Below are 24,772 nucleotides of genomic sequence, written 5' to 3'. Positions count from 1 at the left end.
TAGTTTGGGATGCTTGCTTTCAAGGTTATATGAAAAGAGGGTCTATTGTGGCAGAGCCTTTGGAGGAAGTGTGGGCTGTAGGTAATTGAATGATGAGACTGGAATCTGCTTGTGCATACCGGGATGGGCACCTGGGGAGCAATGCCCTGAGGGCGGGGTGGGACCTGCTTCCAGCCCATCTGCAGCATCGAGAGGCTAGACCAGCGGTGGCTTTCTCCAAGTCGCAGGTATTGTGTGCTCTGCTTGTTGAGGGGAGGGTTTTTTGGTGCTCATTTTGAGGTACACTGCTCACTCCACCGTGGAGTGGCCGCATTTGCAAGACTGAGTTCATCGCCTACTTCCATGTTCTCTTCTTACAGGGTCCCCATCTTGTATGATCATGCAGCAGGCTCTAGAGCAAGCTTTGGATCATGCAGAGTATGTCATTGCAACTGCCCAACAAAGACCGCCGAAAAGGAAATACTCATCGAGCGGAGAGACGTCTCTCCAGGAAAAACTGTATGACATTTATGTTGAAGAATGTGAAAAACAGCCTGAGGTTACGGAGGAATTAAGAAGCAACGTGAACCTGTTAGAGAAGCTCCTTAGGAGAGAGTCGTTGCCCTGTTTGGTGATCAACCTGTACCCAGGAAAGCAGGGCTATTCCCTGATGCTCAAAGGGAAACATGGATCATATTCAGAGAGCATTCCACTGCCTTATGAAGAAGGGGAACTGCTTGAATACTTGGATGCTGAAGAATTACCTCCTGTTTTGGTGGATCTCCTGGATAAGTCTGCGGTTAATGTTTTTCATCAGGGGTGTGTCATAGCAGAGGTACGGGACTACAGGCAGTCCAGTGCCGGGGAACCTCCGAGTTACCAAAGCAGGCATATTCTCTTACGTCCCACCATGCAGACGTTAGTCTGTGATGTAGAGGCCATAGCCAGCGATGACCAGAACTGGACCCAGGAGGACAAACTTTTGCTTGAGAGCCAACTGATCTTGGCTACAGCGGAACCACTGTGTCTAGACCCTTCTGTATCAGTAGCCTGCACTGCAAACAGACTGCTCTATAACAAACAAAAGCTGAACACTCTTCCCATGAAAAGGAGCCTCAAGAGGTATTCTGCGCCTGCTCTGAATCGGCAGCAGGAGCTGTCCCATTGTCCACCTCCTCCTGAGCTAAGAATCCTGACTTCGTGCAAAAAAATAAGGGAAAGTAAAACAAGTAAGCAACATGGCCTTAAGACTTTTAAAGCAGGCAAGTGTGTAGATACGTGGAAACAGAGACCCTGTAACTTGGCCGTCCCTTCTCAAGTGGATGTGCAGAAATATGCTAAAGGGAAGGAGTCTGTCAGATATGAGGAGTCACAACCAACCCAGGAGGTACTAGGTGATCCTGCAATTGGATGTAAGGCTGCCTACCAATCCCAGGCAACAAGGTTGACCGTCAGGCAGCCAGCTGATAATTCACTTGCCACTGGAAATGGGTCTGAGAAAGAAGCCACAAGGGAGAGAGAGCCGTGTCTGCCCCAGTCCTCCACAGATGACCACTTCAAGGGTTTCCTGCCCAAGCCACAGACTGATGCTGGGAGAGTGGTCAGTCAGTCTGAGCAACTGGTCCAGAAGAGCACCCAGTGTCCAGTGCAGACGGCACCCAGCTCCAGTGGCTCAGCCCGTCTCAGGCAGCCTTCTCCAGGGACGCAGTCAGCACAGCCTAGGATTGCGTCCATTCGGTCCTCAGTGCCAGACTGGGGAGCCAGACCTCCACCCCCACTCAAGAGACGTCCCTGGAGCCCAGAGAAGAGCTCCTGCGGTGACAGCTTTACCTCACAGCAGGCGGGCAGCTCTCAGGCCCGCCCATCTCCTGGCCCTGCTCCTCAGCCACCCAGCCTTTCCCAGAGATCGTCCGTGCCGCTGAACAGAGGTAGCTCGCTTCCTGCAGCCGCCCCGTCCACCACAGGCGCGTTACAAAGAACCCCGGACGTCCGGGTCACGACCATCTCCCCTGGCCTGAAGGTCATTAAAGTAGTGGGCCCCTTTTGCTGTAGCCAGGCCTCAGGGAGAGGGTATTCCCCTAGGGCCCCCGCTCCCGTGGGGATCCAGCCGGGCCAGCAGCCCGCAGGATCTCGGCTCCCGAACTGGAGGTCCACACCACCGCCGCTGCTTCCTCGTCCTTCTCCCCCTCCTCCCAGAACCATTCAGGTGCTTTTGGAAAACGCTTCGGACCTCAAGCCCTTTGCTCTGGTGGAGCTCCCCCGCAGTTCACCGGTCTGGAGCAGCCAGCAGCGAGCCCCGCAACCGTGTGTCTACCAGCTGGTTCCCCAGCGGGCCCTGCAACGGCCTCAACTGCCAGCGGCCCAGGCGTCCGGCACACGGCGTCCAGGGGCACAGGCCCCACGGGCACAGGCCCCACGGGCACAAGCCTCAGGGCCACAGTGTCCGAGCGCACAGACCCCAGGGCGACAGGGTCGAAGTTCACAGTGTCCGGGTTTACAGGCTCCAGGGGCACAGGGCGCTGCCCAGCCCAGCACCACCACCACCATCCACGCCCAGCCAGCAGTGCTCCTTCACCTCCAACGGCAGCAGGACCCCCTGCAGCCCCGGGTGCCTGGGTTGTCTCCACCAGGCTCTGTCCAGAGCCGCCCGGGGCTGAGCATCTCGCATCACAGGGTCCAGGCCTCACAGGCCCCGCGCCCGCCGATTTACTGGAGGGTATTGCGGTGCCCAGTGGATGCAGACCCCGCAGCCCCCACCGCGCCGCCCCCTCGGGGCCCCAATCCAGGCAGCCAGACCGCAGGGACCCCAGAGGGAGGCCCCCCAGCAGCCCCCAAGCCCTGAGGCCTGCCTGGTTTTCTCTCTTTAAAAAAAACCCCAAGAGCAGCAACCTCACTTGGGTTATTTTTTAATTTGTCACTATTTTACATTCTTAGATGTGCAGACCTTCTGCAGAGGCACAATTTTTACATACAAGCCCTGAAGGTCTTTAATAAACTGGGATTATTTCACCTAAGCCATGGCTTTGGTGACGGTTGTGGACAGTTATTTTTTTGTGTGTGATGTTCTTAAGTGTATCCAGACTCAAACTAGGGTGAGTTTAAACTCCTGAAGCCTTGTTATTTCTCTCAGGCACTAAAGCTGTAATATCAAGAAAGTCAAAATTAGTATTAACAAGATGACTGTTTTTTACATTTTTAGATGAGTTACTAACACATGAACTGTGGCATCTTCACCATTTTACGTGTCCAGCTCACTGGTGTTCGGTGGACTCACCTTGTCGTACAATGCATCTCTAGGATTCTTTTCTGCTTGCACAAGTGAAACTCTCTCCCCAAGGAGCACCAACTTCTCGGTTCCCTCTCCCCCAGCCCCCACCCCAGCCCTCTACTTTCTGGGTCTCTGAGTCTGGCTGCGGTAGATTCTTCCTAGAAGTGGGGTCCTGCAGTTGTCATCTTTGGTGAGGGGCTCATTTCACTGAGCATCCTGACTTCAAGGTCCATCCCTGTTAGCATGCCACAGGAAGGTCGTGGCTTTTCACAAAGGGTTTCACGGTACGTAATCTACACTGAAGTGGCCTATGAAATATCAGAAACATCCTTCAGAAGAGACTGCACTTCCATATTTGTTTAAGTTTTTGCACAGTGTGTGAAATGCAATTTTTACACATTTTGGGGGAGAAAAAGCTAAACGTACCAAAAATTGATCTTGTCACTTTAATGTTGAGGCCCTGGGCCCCCTCCAGGTGTGCAGCAGGGGGTGGGGCACTTGCTTGCAGCCCAGGTCATGTTCTCCAGGCTGCAGCTATGAAAAGGCACTTCTGGGATGTGGTTGTCTCTCTATAAAATCATTTACATTTTTGACATCCCTGGGTTGTTTGCAGAAGGTAAATAGCTAAACGTTTGGAAATGAGTCGATTTGTTTGTTTTTCAGGTGTTTTCAACCTTGTTATATTCGAGGTGACGTCCCCCTGCTCCCTTCCTTTCTCTCTGTCTCTTGCTGAGTGATCACCCGTTGGTCAGCCGCCCCTCTTCCTCTTCTCTATTTTTTTTTCTTCTTTCTTGTTTCAATGGGGCTCAAAAGATCCCTGAACTTTTCTGTTTACTTCATCCCTTTCTTTCCCCCTTTTTTTTTATTGTGATAGGTTTACGTAAGAATCAGCTATTTTAAAGTGTACAATTCAGTGGCATTTACTCCATTTACAATGTTGTGTACTCACAGCTTCTATTTCCAAAACATTTTCATCCCCCAAGGGAAATCTCTGCACCCATTCAGCACTCTCTTCCCAGCTTCCTCTCCCCTCGCTCAGGAAACCACCAATTTACATTCTGTCTCTATGGACTTCCCCATTCTCCATTTTTCCTAAAAACGGAATCATAGACTATCTGACCTTTGCTGTCTGGAGTCTTTCACTTGGCATGCTGTTTTCGAGGTTCATCCATGTTGGCACAGGTCTCAGTACTTCCTTCCTTTTTAGGGTTGAATACCCTTTTCTTGTATGTGAACACCAGATTTTGTTTATCCACTATGTGTTGATGTACATTTGAGTTGTTCCCACCTTTTGCCATTGTGAATAGTGTGGCTCTGAACATTTGTGTACAAGTATCTGAATGCTTCTTATATTTTGTTCTTATAACTTTGAAGGAGAACTTGCCTATAAAATTATTTTTTCTAAGTATGCATATATGCCTTTTGCCCTAACAAATAAAGGAAGTTTGGTCTGGCAGTTCCAAAAGAGATAAGTGAAGAGACAGATAACAGGCGGGTCTTACTTGATCAACCCAGCTGTACTAATGTGCTACAGATCCTGTTAAGGAAAGATTTGGTCAGCTTGAAGCCAACAACACAGAGAGGCCAGCGGAGTGATCCTGAGTCCATTAGAGCTTCATGCAGCCCACACTGGACATCTTTGGGAATGATGCCTGCACTTTTAAGGAGTGAAGCAGTGCAATGGCCAATTGCAAAGAAGAGTTTATGCTCAGCCTTGTGAGCCAACCAGACACCAGAACTCAATTTGTGTACTTCCTCCGTTTTGTCCTCACTGATCTTTTCAAGTGCTACATGGTGACACCAGCTGAAGTCCTGCTCCCTTCCCAGGCAAGCAAATAAATGCAGCTTTGTTTCAGATTACTGTTTGGTGGTCTTTGTTTCTTTCCTTCTAATGGTCCTCACCAAGGTTGGTACTTGATACAGGATCTCTTTAGAGTATAATACCTGTCTATGTTTTGTGAATAAGCTTTTCATTCATTGTAGCATCTTGAGAACCTGGAGCCTCTTCCCTTCCACAGACCAGATCCATGCACTTCATCTGAAATGTGTTCCCTGCAGGCTGTGTCTTCTGGACTTTGGGGCTGAGCATTCATAGTGAGGTGGTTGTGTGAAAGTAGATGGCCTCAGAATTTTCTGATACAGAGCGGAGAAACTGATCCCAGTGATTATCATCCAGGAAAATCCAGGTAGACTCCATACAGCCTGGCTTGTTGGGGAGAGTTGGGGCCCTTGTCACAGGGAGGGGTTTTGAGCTCAGGATTATATTCCTCGAGGATAGTATCAAGTACAGGAAGGACTCTGGTTCTAGGTCAGCGCTGAAAGAAATAGAATATGAGTCCTATATATTCAAAATCTACTAGCCATGTTTTATTAAGTAAAAAGAAATAGGAGAACTTACCTTTAGTGATTTAACCAAATATATCCAAAGGGTTATCATTTCCTCATGTGATCAATATTTTTAAAAATTTAGTGAGACATTTTATTTTTAAGAATATTCTTTTCTTAAATTTATTTATTTTTGGCTTTCTCTAGTTGCAGCAAGCAGGGGTTAGTCTTCATTGTGGTGCTCGGGCTTCTCATTGTGGTGGCTTCTCTTGTTGAGGAGCACAGGCTCTAGGCACATGGGCTCAGTAGTTGTGGGGCATGAGCTTAGTTGCCCCATGGCATGTGGGATCATCCCAGACCAGGGATGGAACGAGTGTCCCTGCATTGAAAGGTGGATTCTTAGTCACTGGACCACCAAGGAAGCCCTATATTCTCTTATTTTACTAAATCTTCAAAATCCAGACAGTTGCAGCCTGTCTAACTTCAGGTGCAAAATTTTCATCAGAAATGCTTAATCTGTCTTTACATTTTTACATAAAAAAATTTACAGTTGACAGTGTAGATTCTTCTTCCAAACATAGTTTTCCAGTAATTGAATCAAGTACCAGTTTTAAAATCTAAATGAGTTAAAGTTCCTTCTTCAATGTCACTAGCCATGTTCCAAGTGGTTAGCAGCTGCCTATGGCTCTGATGTTGATCTGTGCAGCTCCAGAGGAGCAAAGCAGATCATAGAGACAGCACCTCAGGAATGATCTGAGTACCAATTCTGGAGATAAGGCAGGAGCCGATCACCAGAGCACAAGGGTGGAGTGGGAATGATGACGCAGATCCCATGTGCTGTGTGGTGCTCTCAGGAATCCTCACTGCCTCTGGTCACCTGGGCCTGGACTTGTAGGTAGAGATCAAGTGACCCCAGCCTTGGAGCTTGGAGGGTGGGAGAGACTGGAAAACAAGGGTCAGCCTTTTGCTGACTGTATTCAAAAAGGCGATGGCACTAACCATCCCAGCAATTAAGTACAACTCACCTATCCCACCCATACTCTGGGGAATCCCAGATTATTACTCTGGGGAGCTTGTAATCTGAGGGAATTTGAGAGGGGAGATTCACTATCAGCTCTTTCCCTTTCCTGTCATCCCTCCTCCTGTTCAGTGTCGGCAACTCAAGCTCTTTGGCACAGAGGAGACCAGCACAGACATGAGCTGGGTGATGGATGGAGGCTCCTTCTTCTGTGAAGAAGTATGTTTGGCGTATGTTTAAAATTGGCCACACAAGTGTAAATCGCTTTATGGCATTTTGAGTAATTGAAGGTTTGTGGCAACTCTGCATCCAGCAAGTCTATCAGTGCCATTTTTCCAACAGCGTTTGCTCACTTCGGTCTCTGTGTCACATTCAGGTAATTCCCTCGCTCCTTCAAACTTTCTCATTGTTATTCTATGTGTTTCAGTGATCAGTGATCTTAGGTGTGACTGCTGCGACTTGCTGAAGGATCAGATGATGGGTAGTATTTTTTAGCAACAAAGTATTTTTAATTAAAGCATGTACATTTTTTAGACATAATGCCATCACACACTTTAACAGACTACAACATAGCTTGACCATAATTTTATATATACTGGGAAACCAAAAAATTCACGTGACTTGCTTTATTGCGATCTTTGCTTTATTGGGGTGGTCTGGAAGTGAACCCGCAGTGCCTCCGAGGTTGGCCTGTGTGCATCCATTTGAACAATCAAGCTGCCACACCTTGCCCCGTACCATCCTTCATCTTGTGCCCAAAGTCCTGCCAAGCCCTGGCCCTTGGCTTGCCCTTCCTTCTTCCCGGCTTCACTGCCATAGCCACAGTCAGCAAAGGGTGTTCGAGTTAATTGTTAAATTCAGTTCAACAAGTTCCTCATTAGGGACAAATTACCTGAGTTTGAAATCTGCTAATTTTCCAATCAGAGTGAGTGTTTGCACTTGTGATTTGGAAATAATTACCATATGGTAAAAGCAAAACCTATGTGGGGATTAAAGTAAAGGTGAGGGAGGACAGGAGCTTACTTTAGTATCTTCCCTGGAAACTCATGGTATAAGTGCGGATCAGTAGAGGTGCCTCTACAGGGGATGCTCAACTGTAGCACCATTTGGCGAAGGCTGTTTACTCCCTGTGCTAATACGCCCTTGAAAGGTGACCGTGGTCTTGAGGGGAGAGCCCTGTGGCCTTCATATGCCTGAATTGTGTCTGGAAAGAGAAGAGTCTTTTGAATTTAGCTCTTTCATCTAAATATACATCTCTACTTTTGCTTAGATCTGTCCTCTCGGTTGGTAAAGCTGATCAGTCCCAATGACAAGTCAATATGGCATCCTCTGGCCTGGAGGGGCAAAGAGAAGAGAAGGGAGATAGAGATCTTCTGTGGATATGGTCCTTTTCCAGGTCTGACGCTCAGATCTGCTGAGGTGGCAGGGGGTGGTCTCTGCACAGGGGGGGTTTCCGACTTTCCACTGGGCTCCTCCACCCCTTGGGGCTCCCTGAGAGAAGAGCAGCTGTGCCTGCTAACTCCCACCCTCTTCTCCAGGTTCTGACCCCCATCTCGTCGACAGCCCTCTAAGTGAGCACTGTGCCCTTCCACCTGGAGCTTTGGGAATCGCTGAGATGCTTTTTTTAAACTCTGAAGGCTGTGGGGTCACGGATCAAGGTGAGCGTGACGTTCTCATTTTCTTTCCAGGAACCCAACCCCTCGGTATCTTTGGCTCTCTCGAGCTCAGATATCTGTCGACCACAAGGGGGCACCAGACTCCAGGTTCACACACAGCACGCAGCGCCCAGTTCAGTTCAGTTCAGTCGCTCAGTCTTGTCCGGCTCTTGGCGACCCCATGGACTGCAGCACTCCAGGCTTCCCTGTCCAGCACCAACTCACGGAGCTTACTCAAATTCATGTCCATCGCATCGGTGATGCCATCCGACCATCTCATCCTCTGTCATCCCCTTCTCCTCCCGCCTTCAATCTTTCCCAGCATCAGGGTCTTTTCCAATGAGTCGGTGCAGCCCCCAGAGGATTAGTTAAACAAGAATTCCCTCTTCAAAAAAAAAAAAAGAATTCCCTCTTCAACTCAGGGCAGGCGGCGGGACTGTGCCAGAAACTGGATGCCCATTTTCCCCTCCTGCAGACCTGCTCCTTTCCTTGAGCAGCTCTCTTAGATTTCTCCCTTAGACGGCTGGACTTGTGGGAGCCGGGGGTACCTCCCTCCTCCTGCCTGCTCCCCTTCCCACTTGGCCCCAAGAGAAAGCAGCCAGGAGCTTTCTGCTCTTCGCCTCACCTTCCCGGTCCTCCTGTATTCCCCTGGCCTGGCGTGCGGCAGTTGCAGGGAACTGTCCCGGGTGTGAGAGGACCACAGGTACCACCAGTCCTTAGCACTCTCTCTGAGAGGGCTGTCGGCTGGCCATTGGGAGTCTTTCTTCAGGTTGCTGGAGTACCTGATGCTTTTTGTTTACAGTTTTGAGTTAGCCACTCTGGGACAACAGGAAAAGCCCCATTGCATACACACAGACACACACGTACAGAGACACACAGAGCAAGCATCCTAGCCTTCTCCCATTCTCCTCTGTTTAAAAGCTCTGACTCTATGGAAATTTGCTGGATGACTCAGGGAACTCAAACCAGGGCTTTGCAACAACCTAGAGGGGTGGGAAAAGGTGGGAGGTGGGAGGGAGGTTAAAGAGGTAGGGGACATATGTACACCTCTGGCTGATTCATGTTGATGTATGGTAGAAATCAAAGCAATATTGTAGAGCAATCATCAATCAATTTAAAATAAACGAATACAATTTTTTTTAAAAAGCTCTGGCTCTGCCTTCCCAGTTTTCAGTGGAAAAGGGCAGAAGCCTATGGCTGATGAAACTTTTTTCAAAGGACTGTTTTGGGTGAGTTTTCTAAAGCTTTTTGTAAGACGTGAATAAGAAGTCCTTGGGGAGGATGGGGGGGCGCTGCTTGGGACGCTTCAGCCTTGTACCCCTATAATCACTATGGATGTTCTCTCAGCATTGTGTAAAGTGTTCTGCAAGTACAGCTTTGAAACAAATCCCCTCATGCCCGTCCCCGACCCAGCAAGATTCCTCTTGGGTTCTAAGCCACTCCTGTACGAAACTGTGGTAACTTCTACAGGAAGTAAGAGCTGGAGACAGAAGGGGATGATTTTAGGAAATGTTATTTGGAGCGATGCCTCTTCTTCATACTCTTTGAGAAAGCAGAGTTATTTTGAAATTATTTTTTTGGCATTGTTTGGAGAGTGGAGCATTTGAGGTTGAGATTGTGGAGGCCCTGTGGTTATCGGTAATGAGGTCTGAACTAAAACCCGGGGAGGGACTGCCTGTGGGAGATGGTGGACACAGTCATTGGGAGAGAGAAGGTCAAGGATACCAGGGGCCAAGCTATTGGAAGGACCGTCTCTGTGGATACTGAAATCACTAAGTCTTATGTAGTGTTGGAGAGTGACAATGAGTCAGGTTCTAGAATCTTCCAGGTATGTGAGGGAGTTGACTTTCTGCAGTGGGGGAAGAAGACTGGTTTGGTTTTAGGGGTCAAGATGTCCCTTTATGTTGGTTGTGGGAGACTTTCTCAATGTTGTTTCTTGTTATTGAGAGTATGCTTACATGCAAGGCCATTTGGCCGGTACTTGGAGTAGGAGTAAGGTGCATTCTCTGTCTTCAGTAGGATTAAAGCCTACTCAGAGGAAAAAAGTAAGTATGTGAGGTGGTAGACATTATTTAAACTTATTGTGGTAATCGCTCTGATAAATGTGTGTATGTATATATAAACATTATGTTGTACACCTAAAACTAACACAGTGTTATGTGTCAATTATATATCAATAAAATTGTAAGAAATAAAGTCTACTGAGAGAGAGAAGGGAAACACACAAATGACTATAAATCAAGGACACCGTGGCAAATACAGTTAAAGATAAGTCTTACTGGATGGAATTGGGTGACACCTTGGTGGCTCAGATGGTAAAAGTAAAGAATTCGCCTGCAATGCAGGAGACGTGGGTTTGATCCCTGAGTTGGGAAGATCCCCTGGAGAAAGAAATGGCAAACCACTCCAGTATTCTTGCCTGGAGAATCCCCTGGACAGAAGAACCTGGTGGGCTACAGTCGCAGTCCGTAGTAGGGTCGCAAAGTGTCGGACACGACCAAGCTACTAACACTTTCACTTTCATCGCAAAGGAGGTGATCTTTGGATAGATCTTGGCTTGGATTTTGATAGGCTGAGATGGGTGTGGGAGGAGGGTGTTCTAAGCCGAGGAACAGCACCAGCAGAGGAACGGTGGAAGGTGATGTGCACAGATGAGGAACTGTGTCTATACCGTGGTGTATGAGCAGAGCGGAAGGGAGGGGTAAGGCCGAAATGACAGGTTGGCTCCATATCATGGATCTTCTTGATTATTTAAATGAAACAAAGGCTCCACTCTTTGAGTAAGGGATCCAGCAGAGTCACAACAGGATTACAACACTTAAAGGGAGAGAAATAAATTCCAAAACTCTTCTTCCATATAACAGAGAAATCTGTTAGATATATTTGTTCCTTTACAGAGAACAGAACTGACAATTTAAGTGTTACTATTATCAGAGCAGCACATTAAATGACATGACAAATCATAGTTGCAGACCGTTAGGTGTTACAGGTTCTATCTGACAAGATGTAGCAACAAACTCTGACATTTGGGTATCTTAAGAGAGATGTTTCCTCACAGATAACACTTCCAAGGGTGGTTTTAATATTAATAGTAACAGAAAACAAAATCAAACTGTGGCCTTTCACTCAAACCTCCGCATTGGCCAGGAGAGGGAGACAGATCCTTGAGTTAATGTTCCCTAGTTCTAACTTTATGACATGGGACTGGCTTCACGCCACACAGCAGTGTCTCTGCACCTTTAAGGGAAGAAGGTACGTTCTCTCTTTCTGAGATTTTTCACCAACAGTTGGGGCTGGCAGTTTTAAGATTAAGCATTAAAATTCCAAGAAGCTTAAATCTTTACAATATGGAAAAGAAAAAGGCTGTAGAGAAGTTTAGCCAATTAAATATGAGGTAGATATTAGGTTGAACCATATGAAACTGCTGACATTTGGCCATTTTTGCCCCGTTGAAATGGCGGTTTCCTAAGGTTCAACCTAATAGCTACAGTGTAAGTCATGAATGTCAAGTGAGAAATATGAAGTTAATTCAGTAAATATTGGGGAGCCAGTTCTGGGGGAAAATACTCTGATTGAAGCTGTGGTTTAGCATGCTTTCTTTGGCAGGAATGTGAAGGAGAGCAGAGCCTACAAATTAAACTTGAGTATCATACCCATCATCCTTGAAATAGACCCCTAGATTTGCATCCATAGTATAAATCGATTAAGAAGTACAATTAGCATTAAGCTTTTAAGTTAAAGATTGTTGTTCAGTCGCTCAGTTGTGTCCATCTCTTTGCGACCCCATGGACTGCAGCATGTCAGACTTCCCTCTCCTTCACCATCTCCCGGAGCTTGCTCAAACTCATGTCCTCTGAGTCAGTGATGCCATCCAACCATCTTGTCCTCTGTCATACACTTCTTCTCTTGCCTTCACTCTTTCCCAGCATCAGGGTCTTTTCTAATGAGTCGGCTCTTCACTTCAGGTGGCCAAAGTATTGGAGTTTCAGCATCAGCCCATCCAATGAATATTTAGGATAATTTCCTTAAGGATTGACTGGTTTGATCTCCTTGCAGTCCAAGGGACTCTCAAGAGTCTTCTCCAGCACCACACAGTTGAAATGAATCAATTCTTTGGCACTCAGCCTTCTTTATGGTCCAATTCTCACAACCATACATGACTACTGAAAAAACCATAGCTTTGACTAGACGGACCTTTGTTGGCAAAGTAATGTCTCTGCTTTTTAATATGTCTAAGTTTGTCAAAGCTTTTCTTCCAAGGAGCAAGCATCTTTTAATTTCATGGCTGCAGCCACTGTCCACAGTGATTTTGGAGCCCAAGAAAATACAGTCTGTCACTGTTTCCACTCTTTCCCCATCTATTTGCCATGAAGTGATGGGACCAGATGCCATGATTTTAGTTTTTTGAATGTTGAGCTTTAAGACAGGTTTTTCACTCTCCTCTTTCACCTTCATCAAGAGGCTCTTTAGTTCCTCTTTGCTTCCTGCCATAAGGGTGGTATCATCTGCGTATCTGAGGTTATTGATATGTCTCATGGCAATCTAAAGATGGAGAGTTTAAATTTCTCCCCAAAGGCAGGCTACAGTGGATGGACTATAAAAATGGGTCTAGTAGATTCAAATCTGGGAGAAGGAAATGGCAACCCACTCCAGTATTGTTGCCTAGAGCATCCTGTGGACAGAGGAGCCTGGTGGGCTGCTGTCCATAGGGTCGCACAGAATTGGACACGACTGAAGCGACTTAGCAGCAGCAGCAGCAGAAGCTACTTAGCACGCATGCATGCATTGGAGAAGGAAATGGCAACCCACTCCAGTGTTCTTGCCTGGAGAATCCCAGGGATGGAAGAGCCTGGTGGGCTGCCGTCTATGGGGTCACACAGAGTAGGACACAACTGAAGCGACTTAGCAGCAGCAGCAGCAGATTCAAATCTTGGTAAACTGTTCTACCAACTTGATTTAAAAAACATTCACTTGGGACTTCCCTGGAGGTCTGGTGGTTAAGACTCAGCTTCCACTGCAGGGGACATGAGTTTAATCCCTAGTTGGGGAACTAAGATCCCACATGCCACAAGGTGTGGTCAAAAAATAAAAAATTGATTAAAGAAAAAAATTGATTAATTAAAGAAATAAAATTACAGTTGAAAAAATAGAAACCACTCACTCATCTACCGCCATCGAGGGGGAAAGGAGGCATTTGAAAGTCCATGGTTCTCCCTGCTGGCCTTCCCCCAACCACAGACCCCACACAGCCTGCTGTGACCTTTCCCTCAAACGAGTCCTCTTGAGAAACATGGATTTATATCTACACAATAATACTGTAAGTGGGGTTTATCATTTTAAATACTATTTTTTTTTTTTGAGACTAAGGCTGACAGAGGATTAAAGTCCATGGGCTTATAAACTCCTTGCAGGGCTTTGGGGCAGGCCCTTGGTAGCTGTGTGGCGTCTCGGAACAAATCCAAGTCACAGGATAGGCTCATCAGCTGGTAACACTCTTACTGTTCCTCCAACTTTGGTGTGTACCAGAATCCCCAGGGGATGGGGATGGGGCCTGAGAATGGGTATCTCTAAGGGAACTACTGCTGTCTTCTATGGGGCTTCCCAGGTGACACAGTGGTAAAGAACACGCCTGCCAGTGCAAGAGACATAAGAAACCAGGGTTCAGTCCCTGGGTCGGGAAGATCCCCTGGAGGGAGGGCATGGCAACCCACTCCAGTATTCTTGCCTGGAGAATCCCATGGACAGAGGAGCCTGGCGGGCTACAGTCCATGGGGTCACAGAGAGTCAGACACGACTGAGCAACTAAGCACTCAGCACACTCTGCTACAGGGAAAGGTCTGAATATGCCAGTGAGAAGGGTTCTCTGCTTCTGAAGGAAGAGAAACATTAAAGGTTTAAAAAAAAGGGGGGGGGGGTAAAATACTTAGGTAACCCAGGTCATCCAGATAGGTCTGCAGAGTGAGCCCTGAGAATTTGCCTTTCTAAAACTTTCTCTGTTCTCTGATGCTGCTGGGCCAGGGACCACCCACACGTTGAGGACCACAATCTGTGTGCCAATCACATGGCCGCCCTCCAGAGTGAGTGTCCTATTTCCCAATTTAAACCGTAGCTATTCTTAGAGGAGCCCCTTCAGAAAGGCAGGTTCTCTGGCAGAATGCCAATTGTCTCCCGGACCCAGTAACTTCTCTTAGTGAAATGGGTAGAAAAGACGGAGAAGGACCCTGTTCGAGAGGGAGGAGGGAGAGTGTTGCATCAGCTAATAATCTCTTGCTAGAGACCCATTGGTTCCCAAGATGCCAGGTCTCCAAAGCTAAATATATATCCATGGGAGGATTTTAAGCAACAGAGAAAAATAGGAAAATACCAAAGGTGATGATGATCTGGACACAATGCTATTACGATTTGTTTTTAAACCTGCTGGCTATGTTTGTTCCATTAAAATCCTTTGAAAGAGAAGAACTCGTTACTCTCTGATTTGGACATTCTTGGAAACAGGAAGGCCTTGGTTTTATAAGAATCAGGCTCTCTTTTGGAATGCCATTCACTTCTTAAAAAGACCATGTGTGCTTTCTTTGCTGTTCCTGGGGAAGCAGTGCCAGTTTCAAAATCTCTTCCTCTAGTTAAGAATGATATTATCACCTAATAAGTAACTAAAATAATATTTTATTATATCAAGGATGAGCTTGGAGGCCTCAAAAACTAGTTTCTTTCAATGCCAAAGAGGAGATAGTTATTGGCAGAGAGTGACGCCTATAGTGAATGAACATATAAAGCCACCTCGATTTGATCACATCTTGAAATTATCAGATTGTTGGGAAAAATAATGTCAAGTCTCCCTGAAAACTGGCAATGTTCTAGTTGCCATACTTTTTATTTTAGAAGCAAAGCAGAAATGTAGTATTAAGAAAAAAAAAATCTGGGTCTTATTTTTCCCAGTGATCGCAATGACTTGAGTGTGATGTAACTGATATAATAAAGGGATTAGACAAGCAAGGAAGGTTTGCTTTATAATCAGTGACATGACCCACAAGTACCATTTCTCCTTGCTCCAGTCCTAGTACTCAGGACCATGTCTCAAACCCAGAATTATCCTCACCTAAATTAGGCTCTCTGGACTGCCTCTCCCTTCCCATCACAGCCTGTCTATGAAAGATGGGTTCAGTTGCAGAGAAGTTAGCAAGACTCTATGAACGATAGTACAAATTTCTCTTTTTAGATTCTCCTAGGCATTATTCTCCTGAACATTGTCTTCAAAAATGAACACCAGCCAGGGGCCCTTTCTGGCCAAGATGAGGTCAAATCGGCTTCTTCTGGTCGTGGGTAGAAAATCTTCCCATCAAATTTATGGGAGGAGGCAAGGTCAATGTTACTGGGAATATGTAACTCCAGTTCTAGATTTAGCAAATAAAAACACAGGACACCCAATTAAATTTGGATTTCATGTCAACAATGAATATTTTTCAGTCCAGCTATGTCCCACATGTGGCTATTAAAATTAAATAGAATGTAAAATGCAATTCCCCATTGCACTAGCCATTTCATCAAATGCTATGTGTGGCTAGTGGCTACTATACTGGACAGTGCAGATCAGTGTGGATTAGAGAAAACTTCCACCATCCCGGGAAGTTTCTTTGGACAGTGGTGCTTAGAGCAAAGCAGGAAGATGTTCTGGAGCCAGGTCCCCTGGCAGACAGTCTCGACCCGCAGGCTCTTGACATGCCATCTCTTCCTCCTTCACATATAAAAATGCAGGGGATCCCCTAGAGACCACAGAAAAGGGATAGCCCCACATCCTACCTATCAGCAGGCTGGTGATTCAGGATCAGAATCAGTTGTTAAATTCTCTGCCTAGCTGCTCCTGAGAGAAACAAATCCTTTCTGTTTGTATAGGGCTTTGTAGAAAACAACATTTCCAAGTCCACACAGGATGTTATTCTTATAGTAACGTGGTAAGCAGGCCCATGAGAGAAATGAGAAGATGAAAGGGAAACCGGTGCCAGAAGGAATTGCCTCTGACCCTGTGGACTACTTACTCTACTAGGGCTGCCATTTATTTATTCATCTATTCATTTGTTTATTTATGGATAATTACAATATTATGATGTTTTTTGCCACACATCAACATGAAATGACCATAGGTATACATGTGTCCCCTCCCTCCCCACCCTACAAGGGCTGCTTTGACAAACTACATCTGTTCACTCATTGGGATCATTACCACGTTTATCCTTTATGCAACTTTCCTCTATCAGCTGGTTTGATAGTAAATTGAAATGAAAGCAATGTGTTTGAATCTGTCTGTGGTGGGCCCACATTGTGGTCTGACCAAACTCCCTGGCTAGATGTTTTAAATCTTCATTTATATATACACAGACTCAGCTTCCGAAAAAGAAAAAGGAAACCATTCACTCAGGGTCACACAGCCAGTGAGACGTGGAACCAGAATACAAATCCAAGGTTTCCAACTTCAGTTTTGGTATTAGGAATTTCCAGGGATGTGTGAAGTGTTTTGAGGTTCATGATATTTAAAAATGCTCGTGGAGTCTGTTCTAATTTCAGTTGTAAAGGTCACCAGCTGTTCACTGGGTGTCTGGGGCAGTGAGTAGAGGTCAGCTAGGCCTATTCCAGCCTCAGCAACTTGGTTGTTTTATCACTCAGCTGACTACTTCACCTGCTGCCATGATGGTTTTCACCATTTTACAGCTTTCAGTTATTATTAATTTTAATAATTTTTATTTATTTATTCATTCATTTATTTGAATGTGGCAATTCATTCATTTTGTTGAATATTTGGCTATGTGGGGTCTTAGTTGAGGCAGTCAGGATCTTTGTTATGGCATGCAGTGCAGTCTTCACAGCGCAGGGGCTTATTTGTTCTGTAGCATGTGGAATTGTAATTCCTGAACCAGGGATCAAACCTGCTTCCCCTGCATCACAAGGCAGATTCTTAACCACTGGACCACCAGGGAAGTCCCTCAATTATTTTTATTCCGGTGTTTAACACAACAGGTTATTGGTTAAAGAGAGGAGGCATCAAGAATCCTGATGTAGTGAGCAGAATGAGCTACTGAACGGTTTGCTTGCAAACAGTTAAAAAGTTTAAAAAAATAAAATGAATGAACACTGAGGGACATAAGCACAATCATTCTGAATTCTGCTCTCAGACCTGTAAGGCATATTCGTATCATTTCTTAGTACATCAGGATATCTCTAGTTCTTCAGAACAGAAGTTAAAAGGAGAAATTTTCATCCAATTTGGCTTTTACTTTAAGGGTAATAAAATTACCCAAACCCACAGTGTGTTATTTCTGGAGAAGTACTTGCAAATAGCAGCCAGAAAGTGCTCATGTCTCCTCTTTTAGAAACAAAACATGAAAATTATAATAATAAAGTAATTGATTTTTTTTTAAGTGCAAAATTCAAGACTTCCAAATATCAGGTCATGGAAGCAGTTTGGAGGGTTGTAACACATAGTTAAATTTCCATCTACATATTAATACACATTTGGTCCCCAAACAGTATTATTATATCATTTTGAATTTGTAGATAAACCATGCTCTTTCTTGCATACTTAATTTAAAATAAATTAAGCAGCATGCATCATTTGTTAAATGGGAAAAAGTCAAACTTCGTCCTTATATGTTATGAATATTACTAAGGAATACATTAAAATGGAAATTATAATGCAATCTTTAATAGTATACTGATCTAAATGCATTTTTTTAAAACTGAAAGTTGCTTCCTCTTATATTCCGCCCTAAAATAACACAATAATTTAGCATTTCTGTGGGGGTTGATGAGACTACAGATTTCTGTGAATGCCGTTTATGAGGGTGCAGAGCGGAAGAGTGTGGGATGACTGCCATGGATAGGGTCAGGGTAGGTTGGTGCGTGTGTGAGTATGTGTTTTCTGTTTGGACTTGCGTGTGACACCATTTCTAGTGCAAGTGATAGAAATCCAATTCAAGCCAGTTAAAGCAAAAAGAGGGATTTATTGGCTCAGGAAACTGGTACCTCCAGAAGTAGAGCCAGTCTCAGGGAATCTAAGATGTCAAATGACATCATAAGGGCTGTCTGCCACCCCCTCTCCCCTCAACTCTGTGCTTCTCTTTATATTGGTCTCTTTGTCATCTAAATGTTCTTCCATGTAGTCGGGGGAGAAGGCAAACTCATGTCACCCTGGCATAGTTGACCCCAGAGACGAGAGTGTCTTCTACTATCCATCAGTGGGTGGACAACCGGATGGTTGGAAGGAAGCAAGAAAAGACAGAGGAAAGACAGAAAGCTCCAGGGAAGAATCCCATTGGGCTCTACTTGGCTCACACTCCCACCTCCAGTGGCTGGGGACATCGGGTATCATGACAGGCGAGGCTTTGAAGACATGCCACCCTTGTCGAAGGGTGGGGGATGGAGAACCACACAAGTGGAAGAATAGTGGTCTTCTGTTACTGCAAGAAAGCAGGTTGGGGGGCTAGACAGAGACAAGCTACAGACAGTTGCTCTGGGGTGTGTGTGTGTGTGTGTAATCTAGAGGCTCTGGGTGTGTGTGTGTGTGTGTGTGTAAAATCTAGAGGTCTTCAGGATCTCCAGATAATAGCTTGGAAAACAGCTTGAGCTCCTGAGCTGGATATTCTCCATTTGTCCCTCCACATCCCATCTGAAGGGTGGCCCCTTCTGATTAGGTCCAGTCACTGGGGACACTGACAGGAGATTGGAGGAAGGAAGAGAGGTCGGGGTATTGACTCCCCCAGCTCCTGTCTGCCTGGCTGGGGCTGGATGGCAGCTGTTTTCCTCTGTTGAAGTCCATGCCTCCCCCAGGCAGCCCTCACCCTGAGCTATGGCTGCCACCAGGTCGGGGGACTGCCCCCTCCTCTTGCCCCTTCAGACCCAGCTGTGAGGCCGCTTCCTCCACTTGCCCTGGTGTGTTCACCATGCCTTGTCGCTTGCCTTTAACCTTACCCTGTACTTAAGTCTCTATTAAACTCTCCCCGGTTTCACTTTTTGAGCCTGCTATCTCTTCCTGCAGGGACCTGCTTTGTGCGCTGCCCATCCTATGTACCCTCACAGTTCTAGGTCTCCTGGACTCCCTATTCTACATATTTCTGTGAAAAGCCAGCTGAAGACTTCTATACTCCCTCAGACCACCCCAGTCAGGGCTGTCTCCTTAGTCAGTTTGTGTCTGAGGCTTAGTCAGTTTGTGTGGGGCGGAGGGATTTTTGATCTAGAACTTTGTTCCCAGCAATGGACACAAGCCCCTCTTAATTTTTCAAAGACAAACTCATAATATTTGACAAACATTTATTGAAGGTGTAGGAAATGGCAACCCACTCCAGTATTCTTGCCTGGAGAATCCCATGGACAGAGGAGCCTGGTGGGCTACAGTCCATGGGGTCGCAAAAGAGTCGGGCACGACTGAGCACCCGACAGCCTTTAGAACTAGGGATAGAACGAAGAAATAAGTCTGAGAGCTTCTGGGTTGTGAGTCTCCTAGACAGCTGTGGGTGTCCTTGGGAACCGCTCTCTGATTCCTGGGGCCCTGGACAAATTCCTTTTAATAGGCCAGTTTGCACCTGACAAGAGACTTTTGTACAAACTCCTCCGTAATGTGTAGGAGGTCACTTCAGTAGGCCTGAAGATCATAAGCAAGTTCTTTGAGGTGCAGATGGAGCTGGCCGGCATATTGGCAGGAACTGACTACTCAAGTGTTCAGGAGTTGAAATGATTTTAAGAAAGGAGTTGACAAAATCGCTGCCTAAAGAATAGAAGAATCCAAACAGTGGAAGAAGTCAGCTGTGTTAGTTATAAGAAAATGCATTGAAAATGTGAAAAATTTCTGGATCCCTCTGTAGCCCTGGAGATGGATGCAGACAAAGCTCATGACTCCCGTGGGTTTGATCCTTGGCCCAGGAAGATCCCACATGCCACGGGGCAACTAAGCCTGTGTGCCACAACTACTGAAGCCCATGTGCTCTTGAGCCCATACTCTGCAACAAGAGAAGTCGTCGCAATGAGAAGCCCGTGCACTGCATCTAGAGAGGAACTCCTGCTCACCACACCTAGAGAAAAGCCCACGCAGCAATGAAGACCCAGTGCAGCCAAAAATAAAGAAATATTTAAAAAAGAAAAAAGAAAATGGCAGGGACAGAAGTACCACTATCAAAAGGTTGCTCTGAGGATGAAATGGCATACCAGACATGAAGTGCTTAGAACAATACCTGGAACACAGGAAAAGCTTGTGAAGTCTCCAGATGATTGAGGAGAGAAAATGACTGAGAAGGTAAAGGGGCACTGGCTTTCCTGACCTCCATCCACTCAGGCCCCTCCTGTCAGTGTAACTGAAACTGCCTGTGAACAATTTGATACTGAGCAAATTACTTATGGTGTAATGAGCTATTTTCAAGTTCACTCACAGCATAACTCAGGAAAAAATAGGTAAAACAGGTTGGGAGGTACATGCCTCCAGGAGTAAAGCCTGAAATGAGGATTCAGGTTTCTCCAGGAGGAAGGGCAGAGCAGGACAGGGAAGGGGAGGAGGGCAAGCGAAGGTTGAGCTTGAGCGAAGATACAGCAGAGGCCAGATCCCCAGGGGAGCTCTTGAAGCTAAGTTACACCCCAAGAGTTTGTCTCAGATCCAAGCTAGGGAGCTGGGCTTTCAGATGCCCATGCTTGGCGTTCATTGGCTGAGTTCTCCCCCAGGAAGCCTACAGCCCCAGGAACTTATGCCCTTTGCACTATGGGCAAAGCGGTGCCAGAAGCCGAGAGGGCAGGAAAAACACACAAAACCGCCAGAAGGCTCACCCAGAAACTGTAAAGGGGCTGATGCACCTGAACTGAGTGCCGTGGGTTTTGCTGAATGAGGCTGGGCTGGTAACTGATTAGAGTAAACTGATGATGCTGATTACTGACTGCTCACACTTTGGAGCAGCTGATGTCAAAGTTCAGGCTGTAAAAGGTGCCCTAAGGAATTGCTTAAAATGCAGATTCCCAGGCCTCGCCTGCAGGAATCCTGATTCAGTTGGTAGTGTCCAAGAAAGCTCGTTTTCAACGTGCTCCCCAGGTTATGGGGATGTGCGGGTGGGGGTCCTTGGGCCACATCCTGAGCACCATAGCTCAGTTTGGCGAGGGGGCAGGGAGGGTGAGCATGGGCTGGGTGGGGGCAGCTTCCGGACAGGGTTCCCAGGAGCGCCAAGTCAGTGTCTCGGAAGCTCCCTCGCGAACCCGAATGGTTGCTGCTAAGAGCCTCGTGCAATGCCTCCAGTTCAGTCGCTCAGTCGTGTCCGACTCTTTGTGACCCCATGGTCTGCAGCATGCCAGGCCTCCCTGTCCGTCGCCAACTCCCGGAGTTTACTCAAATTCATGTCCATTGAGTCGGTGATGCCATCCAGCCATCTCATTCTCTGTCATCCCCTTCTCCTCCCGCCCTCAATCTTTCCCAGCATCAGGGTCTTTTCAAATGAGTCAGTTGTTCGCATCAGGTGGCCAAAGTATTGGAGTTTCACCTTCAGCATCAGTCCTTCCAATGAACACCCAGGACTGATCTCCTTTAGGATGGACTGGTTGGATCTCCTTGCAGTCCAAGGGACTCTCAAGAGTCTTCTCCAACACCACAGTTCAAAAGCATCAGTTCTTCGGCACTCAGCTTTCTTTATAGTGCAACTCTCACATCCATACATGACTACTGGAAAAACCATAGGTTTGACTAGACAGATCTTTGTTGGCAAAGTAATGTCTCTGCTTTTTAACATGCTGTCTAGGTTGGTCATAACTTTTCTTCCAAGGAGCAAGCGTCTTTTAATTTCATGGCTGCAATCAACACCTGCAGTGATTTTGGAGCCCCCCAAAATAAAGTCTGTCACTGTTTCCCCATCTATTTGCCATGAAGTGATGGGACCAGATGCCATGATCTTAGTTTTCTGAATGTTGAGTTTTATGCCAACTTTTTCACTCTCCTCTTTCACTTTCATCAAGAGGTTCTTTAGTTCTTCTTCGGTTTCTGTCATAAGGGTGGTGTCATCTGCATATCTGAGGTTATTGATATTTCTCCCAGCAATCTTGATTCCAGCTTGTGCTTCATCCAGCCCATTGTTTCGCATGATGTACTCTGCATGTCAGTTAAATAAGCAGGGTGACAATATACAGCCTTGACTTACTCCTTTTCTGACTTGGAACCAGTCTGTTGTTCCATGTCCAGTTCTAACTGTTGCTTCTTGACCTGCATACAGATTTCTTGGGAGGCAGTTCAGGTGGTCTGATATTCCCATCTCTTGAATTTTCCAGTTTGTTGTGATCCACACAGTCAAAGGATTTATGTTTTTCTGGAACTCTCGCCTTTTCGATGATCCAATGAATATTGGCAATTTGACCTCTGGTTCCTCTGCCTTTTCTAAATCCAGCTTGGCCTCCAGAGGAGAGGAATTTGATCCGGGGCCAGAGATGAGGCTTGATCGCTCAGAGCTTTTTGTGTAATAAAGTTTTATTAAAGTATTAAAGAGAGAAAGCTTCTGACATAGACATCAGAAGGGGACAGAAAGAGGGCCCCCTCAGTAGTTTTTAGCAAAAAGTACCTATTAGCAAGCGGCTCATTAGAGAAAGAAAACACCTCAAAACTGAAAGAGTGGCACCAGGCCCCTCACCCACACAACAGGCATTTTGAAATAGCATTGGCCAAGGTGAGTCATCCCGGGCCATAAAACAATTGACCTGAATCTTGAAGAAAGGCAGTCCCATTTCCAAACAAATACATAGTTCATTAACATAGCTTAAAGGAAACATTTCCATAAGAAAAACGCAATGGTTAGCTCAAGGTTTGAGATAAAGTTACATTCCGGTGGAACCAGGTGTCGCCATGGCAACACAGGGTTAGAAGAGAAAAGAAAAAAAAAAGTCTGCCACTTGCCAGCGTCCTCCTGCCGCTTGGGGACCTCTGGTCTCCCTACCGAGGCTATTAACACTCTCGAACCCACCTGGAAAAGCGCGGAAACCGGCGGCCCAGACGCCCTCGAGGGGAGGCTGGGGGTGGGATAGCTAGTCCGGGATTGGCTGCTCAATACCACGGCCCCCTGAGGGCAGGGGGGTTGTGAATTACAGAAGTTCAACCAGGTGCGTCTTAGCACAAGTCCCCGCCCCAACGCCAGGGACTAGGATTCCACCCCCCAGCAGTTTACTTGGGAGGTGAAGCCAGGAAGTGGCAGCGGGGAAGTGGGGGCGAGAGAAGGGAAATCGGTCAGGACAGGTTCTTGGTGGCAGGGAGGAGGTGAGCCCTGGGCACAGCCAATAGGCTGTGTAGCACGCATCTCCCAGTGGTCCCTCTTGGCGGTGAGAAACTGGGGCATTTTGCCATCATGTCTCTTCCATCACATGGCTTCCCTGGTGGATCAGCTGGTAAAGAATCTGCCCCGCAATGCGGGAGACCTGGGTTCGATCCCTGGGTTGGGAAGATCCCCTGGAGAAGGGAAAGGCTACCCACTCCAGTATTCTGGCCTGGAGAATTCCATGGACTGTATAGACCATTGGGTCGCAAAGAGTTGGACACGACTGAGCAACTTTCACTCACTTCACTCTTTCAGCAGTGATGGAGGGCTGCTCCCTGGAACTCCTGGCTGCCCTGGGTTTGTGGGGTGCACTCTCTGCAGCTGAAGGAAGCCCCCCCGGCCGGGGTGCAGAGGCTGGTGGTGAGAAGCTGTCAGCCTGGAGGACTGAGCGCTGAGCCCCCGCGGGCAGGACACCTACTTTGTGGCCAGGGCGGCTGGGTATTGTGCATCTGGTGACAAGGGCAGTCTCTCAGGAAGTTGCCTGCCCACCCTACCCCCTCCAGGGTTGGCGTTAGGTGGGCTTGCTAGTCTGGAGGTCCTCATCCGTCAGCTGTGGACTCTGAGGCCTTGGGTGGCTCTGTGCGGCCTGGCTGGGTTTCCAGGACAGCCCAAGCTTAGGGATGGTAAGAGGTCCACGTCCTGCCGATCAGGAGGTTCCAGAAGACTTCTGCTGCTGGTGCTCCGGAGCTAGCATCCCCAAGGTAAGGAGGAGGCAACAGCTTCCACCAAACTTAACTCGTATCAAAATTTTCTTTTTTTTATGTGTTTTTATTTATTTCTTTGCCTGCACCAGGTCTTAGTTGTGACGTGCGGGAAGTAGTTCCCTGAGCAGGGATGGAACCCAGGCCCCCTGCTTTGGGAGTGCAGATCTTAGCCCCTCGATCACCAGGGAAAACCTTGCCTTGTACATTTTCTGTTCAGTCCATGGCTGGATCTTGGAGCCACATGGCGGGTTCTCTAAAGATCCACCCCTTAGCCCATTGCACCAGGCTGAGCCCAAGAGGAAAGCTGGGAGACGCAGCCGCATTCGTAGCCTTCCTTTTTGAACTGCCTTGTCTATTGCTTCCTGGTTTCACCTCTGGCCTTGATCGTGTGCCACTGTCTCTCGTTTACCTTTCTTGCCTTTCGGTGCTGATGAAGGCATAGGGAGAACCCTGTTGTTTAATCGCTCAGTCGTGTCCGGCTCTGTGCAACCCCGTGGACTGCAGCCCACCAG

At 46.9% G+C, this 24,772-nt stretch overlaps 1 protein-coding gene across 1 annotated transcript; it reads left to right on the top strand.

Moving 5' to 3' along the window:
- Positions 1–379: 379 nt before the first annotated feature.
- On the top strand, positions 380–2,821 carry LOC122690543 (transcription factor SPT20 homolog). Its single transcript, XM_043897473.1, has one exon. It carries the CDS (start codon positions 380–382, stop codon positions 2,819–2,821), a length of 2,442 nt encoding a protein of 813 aa, XP_043753408.1.
- The last annotated feature ends 21,951 nt before the right edge of the window (positions 2,822–24,772 follow it).

Source organism: Cervus elaphus, chromosome X (assembly GCF_910594005.1).
Source record: "Cervus elaphus chromosome X, mCerEla1.1, whole genome shotgun sequence".
Classification (NCBI taxonomy): Eukaryota; Metazoa; Chordata; class Mammalia; order Artiodactyla; family Cervidae; genus Cervus; species Cervus elaphus.
The sequence above is the reverse complement of the archived record's forward strand: the minus strand, read 5'-3'. Positions and strand labels throughout refer to the sequence as shown.

Bases quoted from the DNA above. Each gene is read 5' to 3' on its own strand.
- LOC122690543 (XM_043897473.1), top strand. From the start codon at position 380: ATGCAGCAGGCTCTAGAGCAAGCTTTGGATCATGCAGAGTATGTCATT.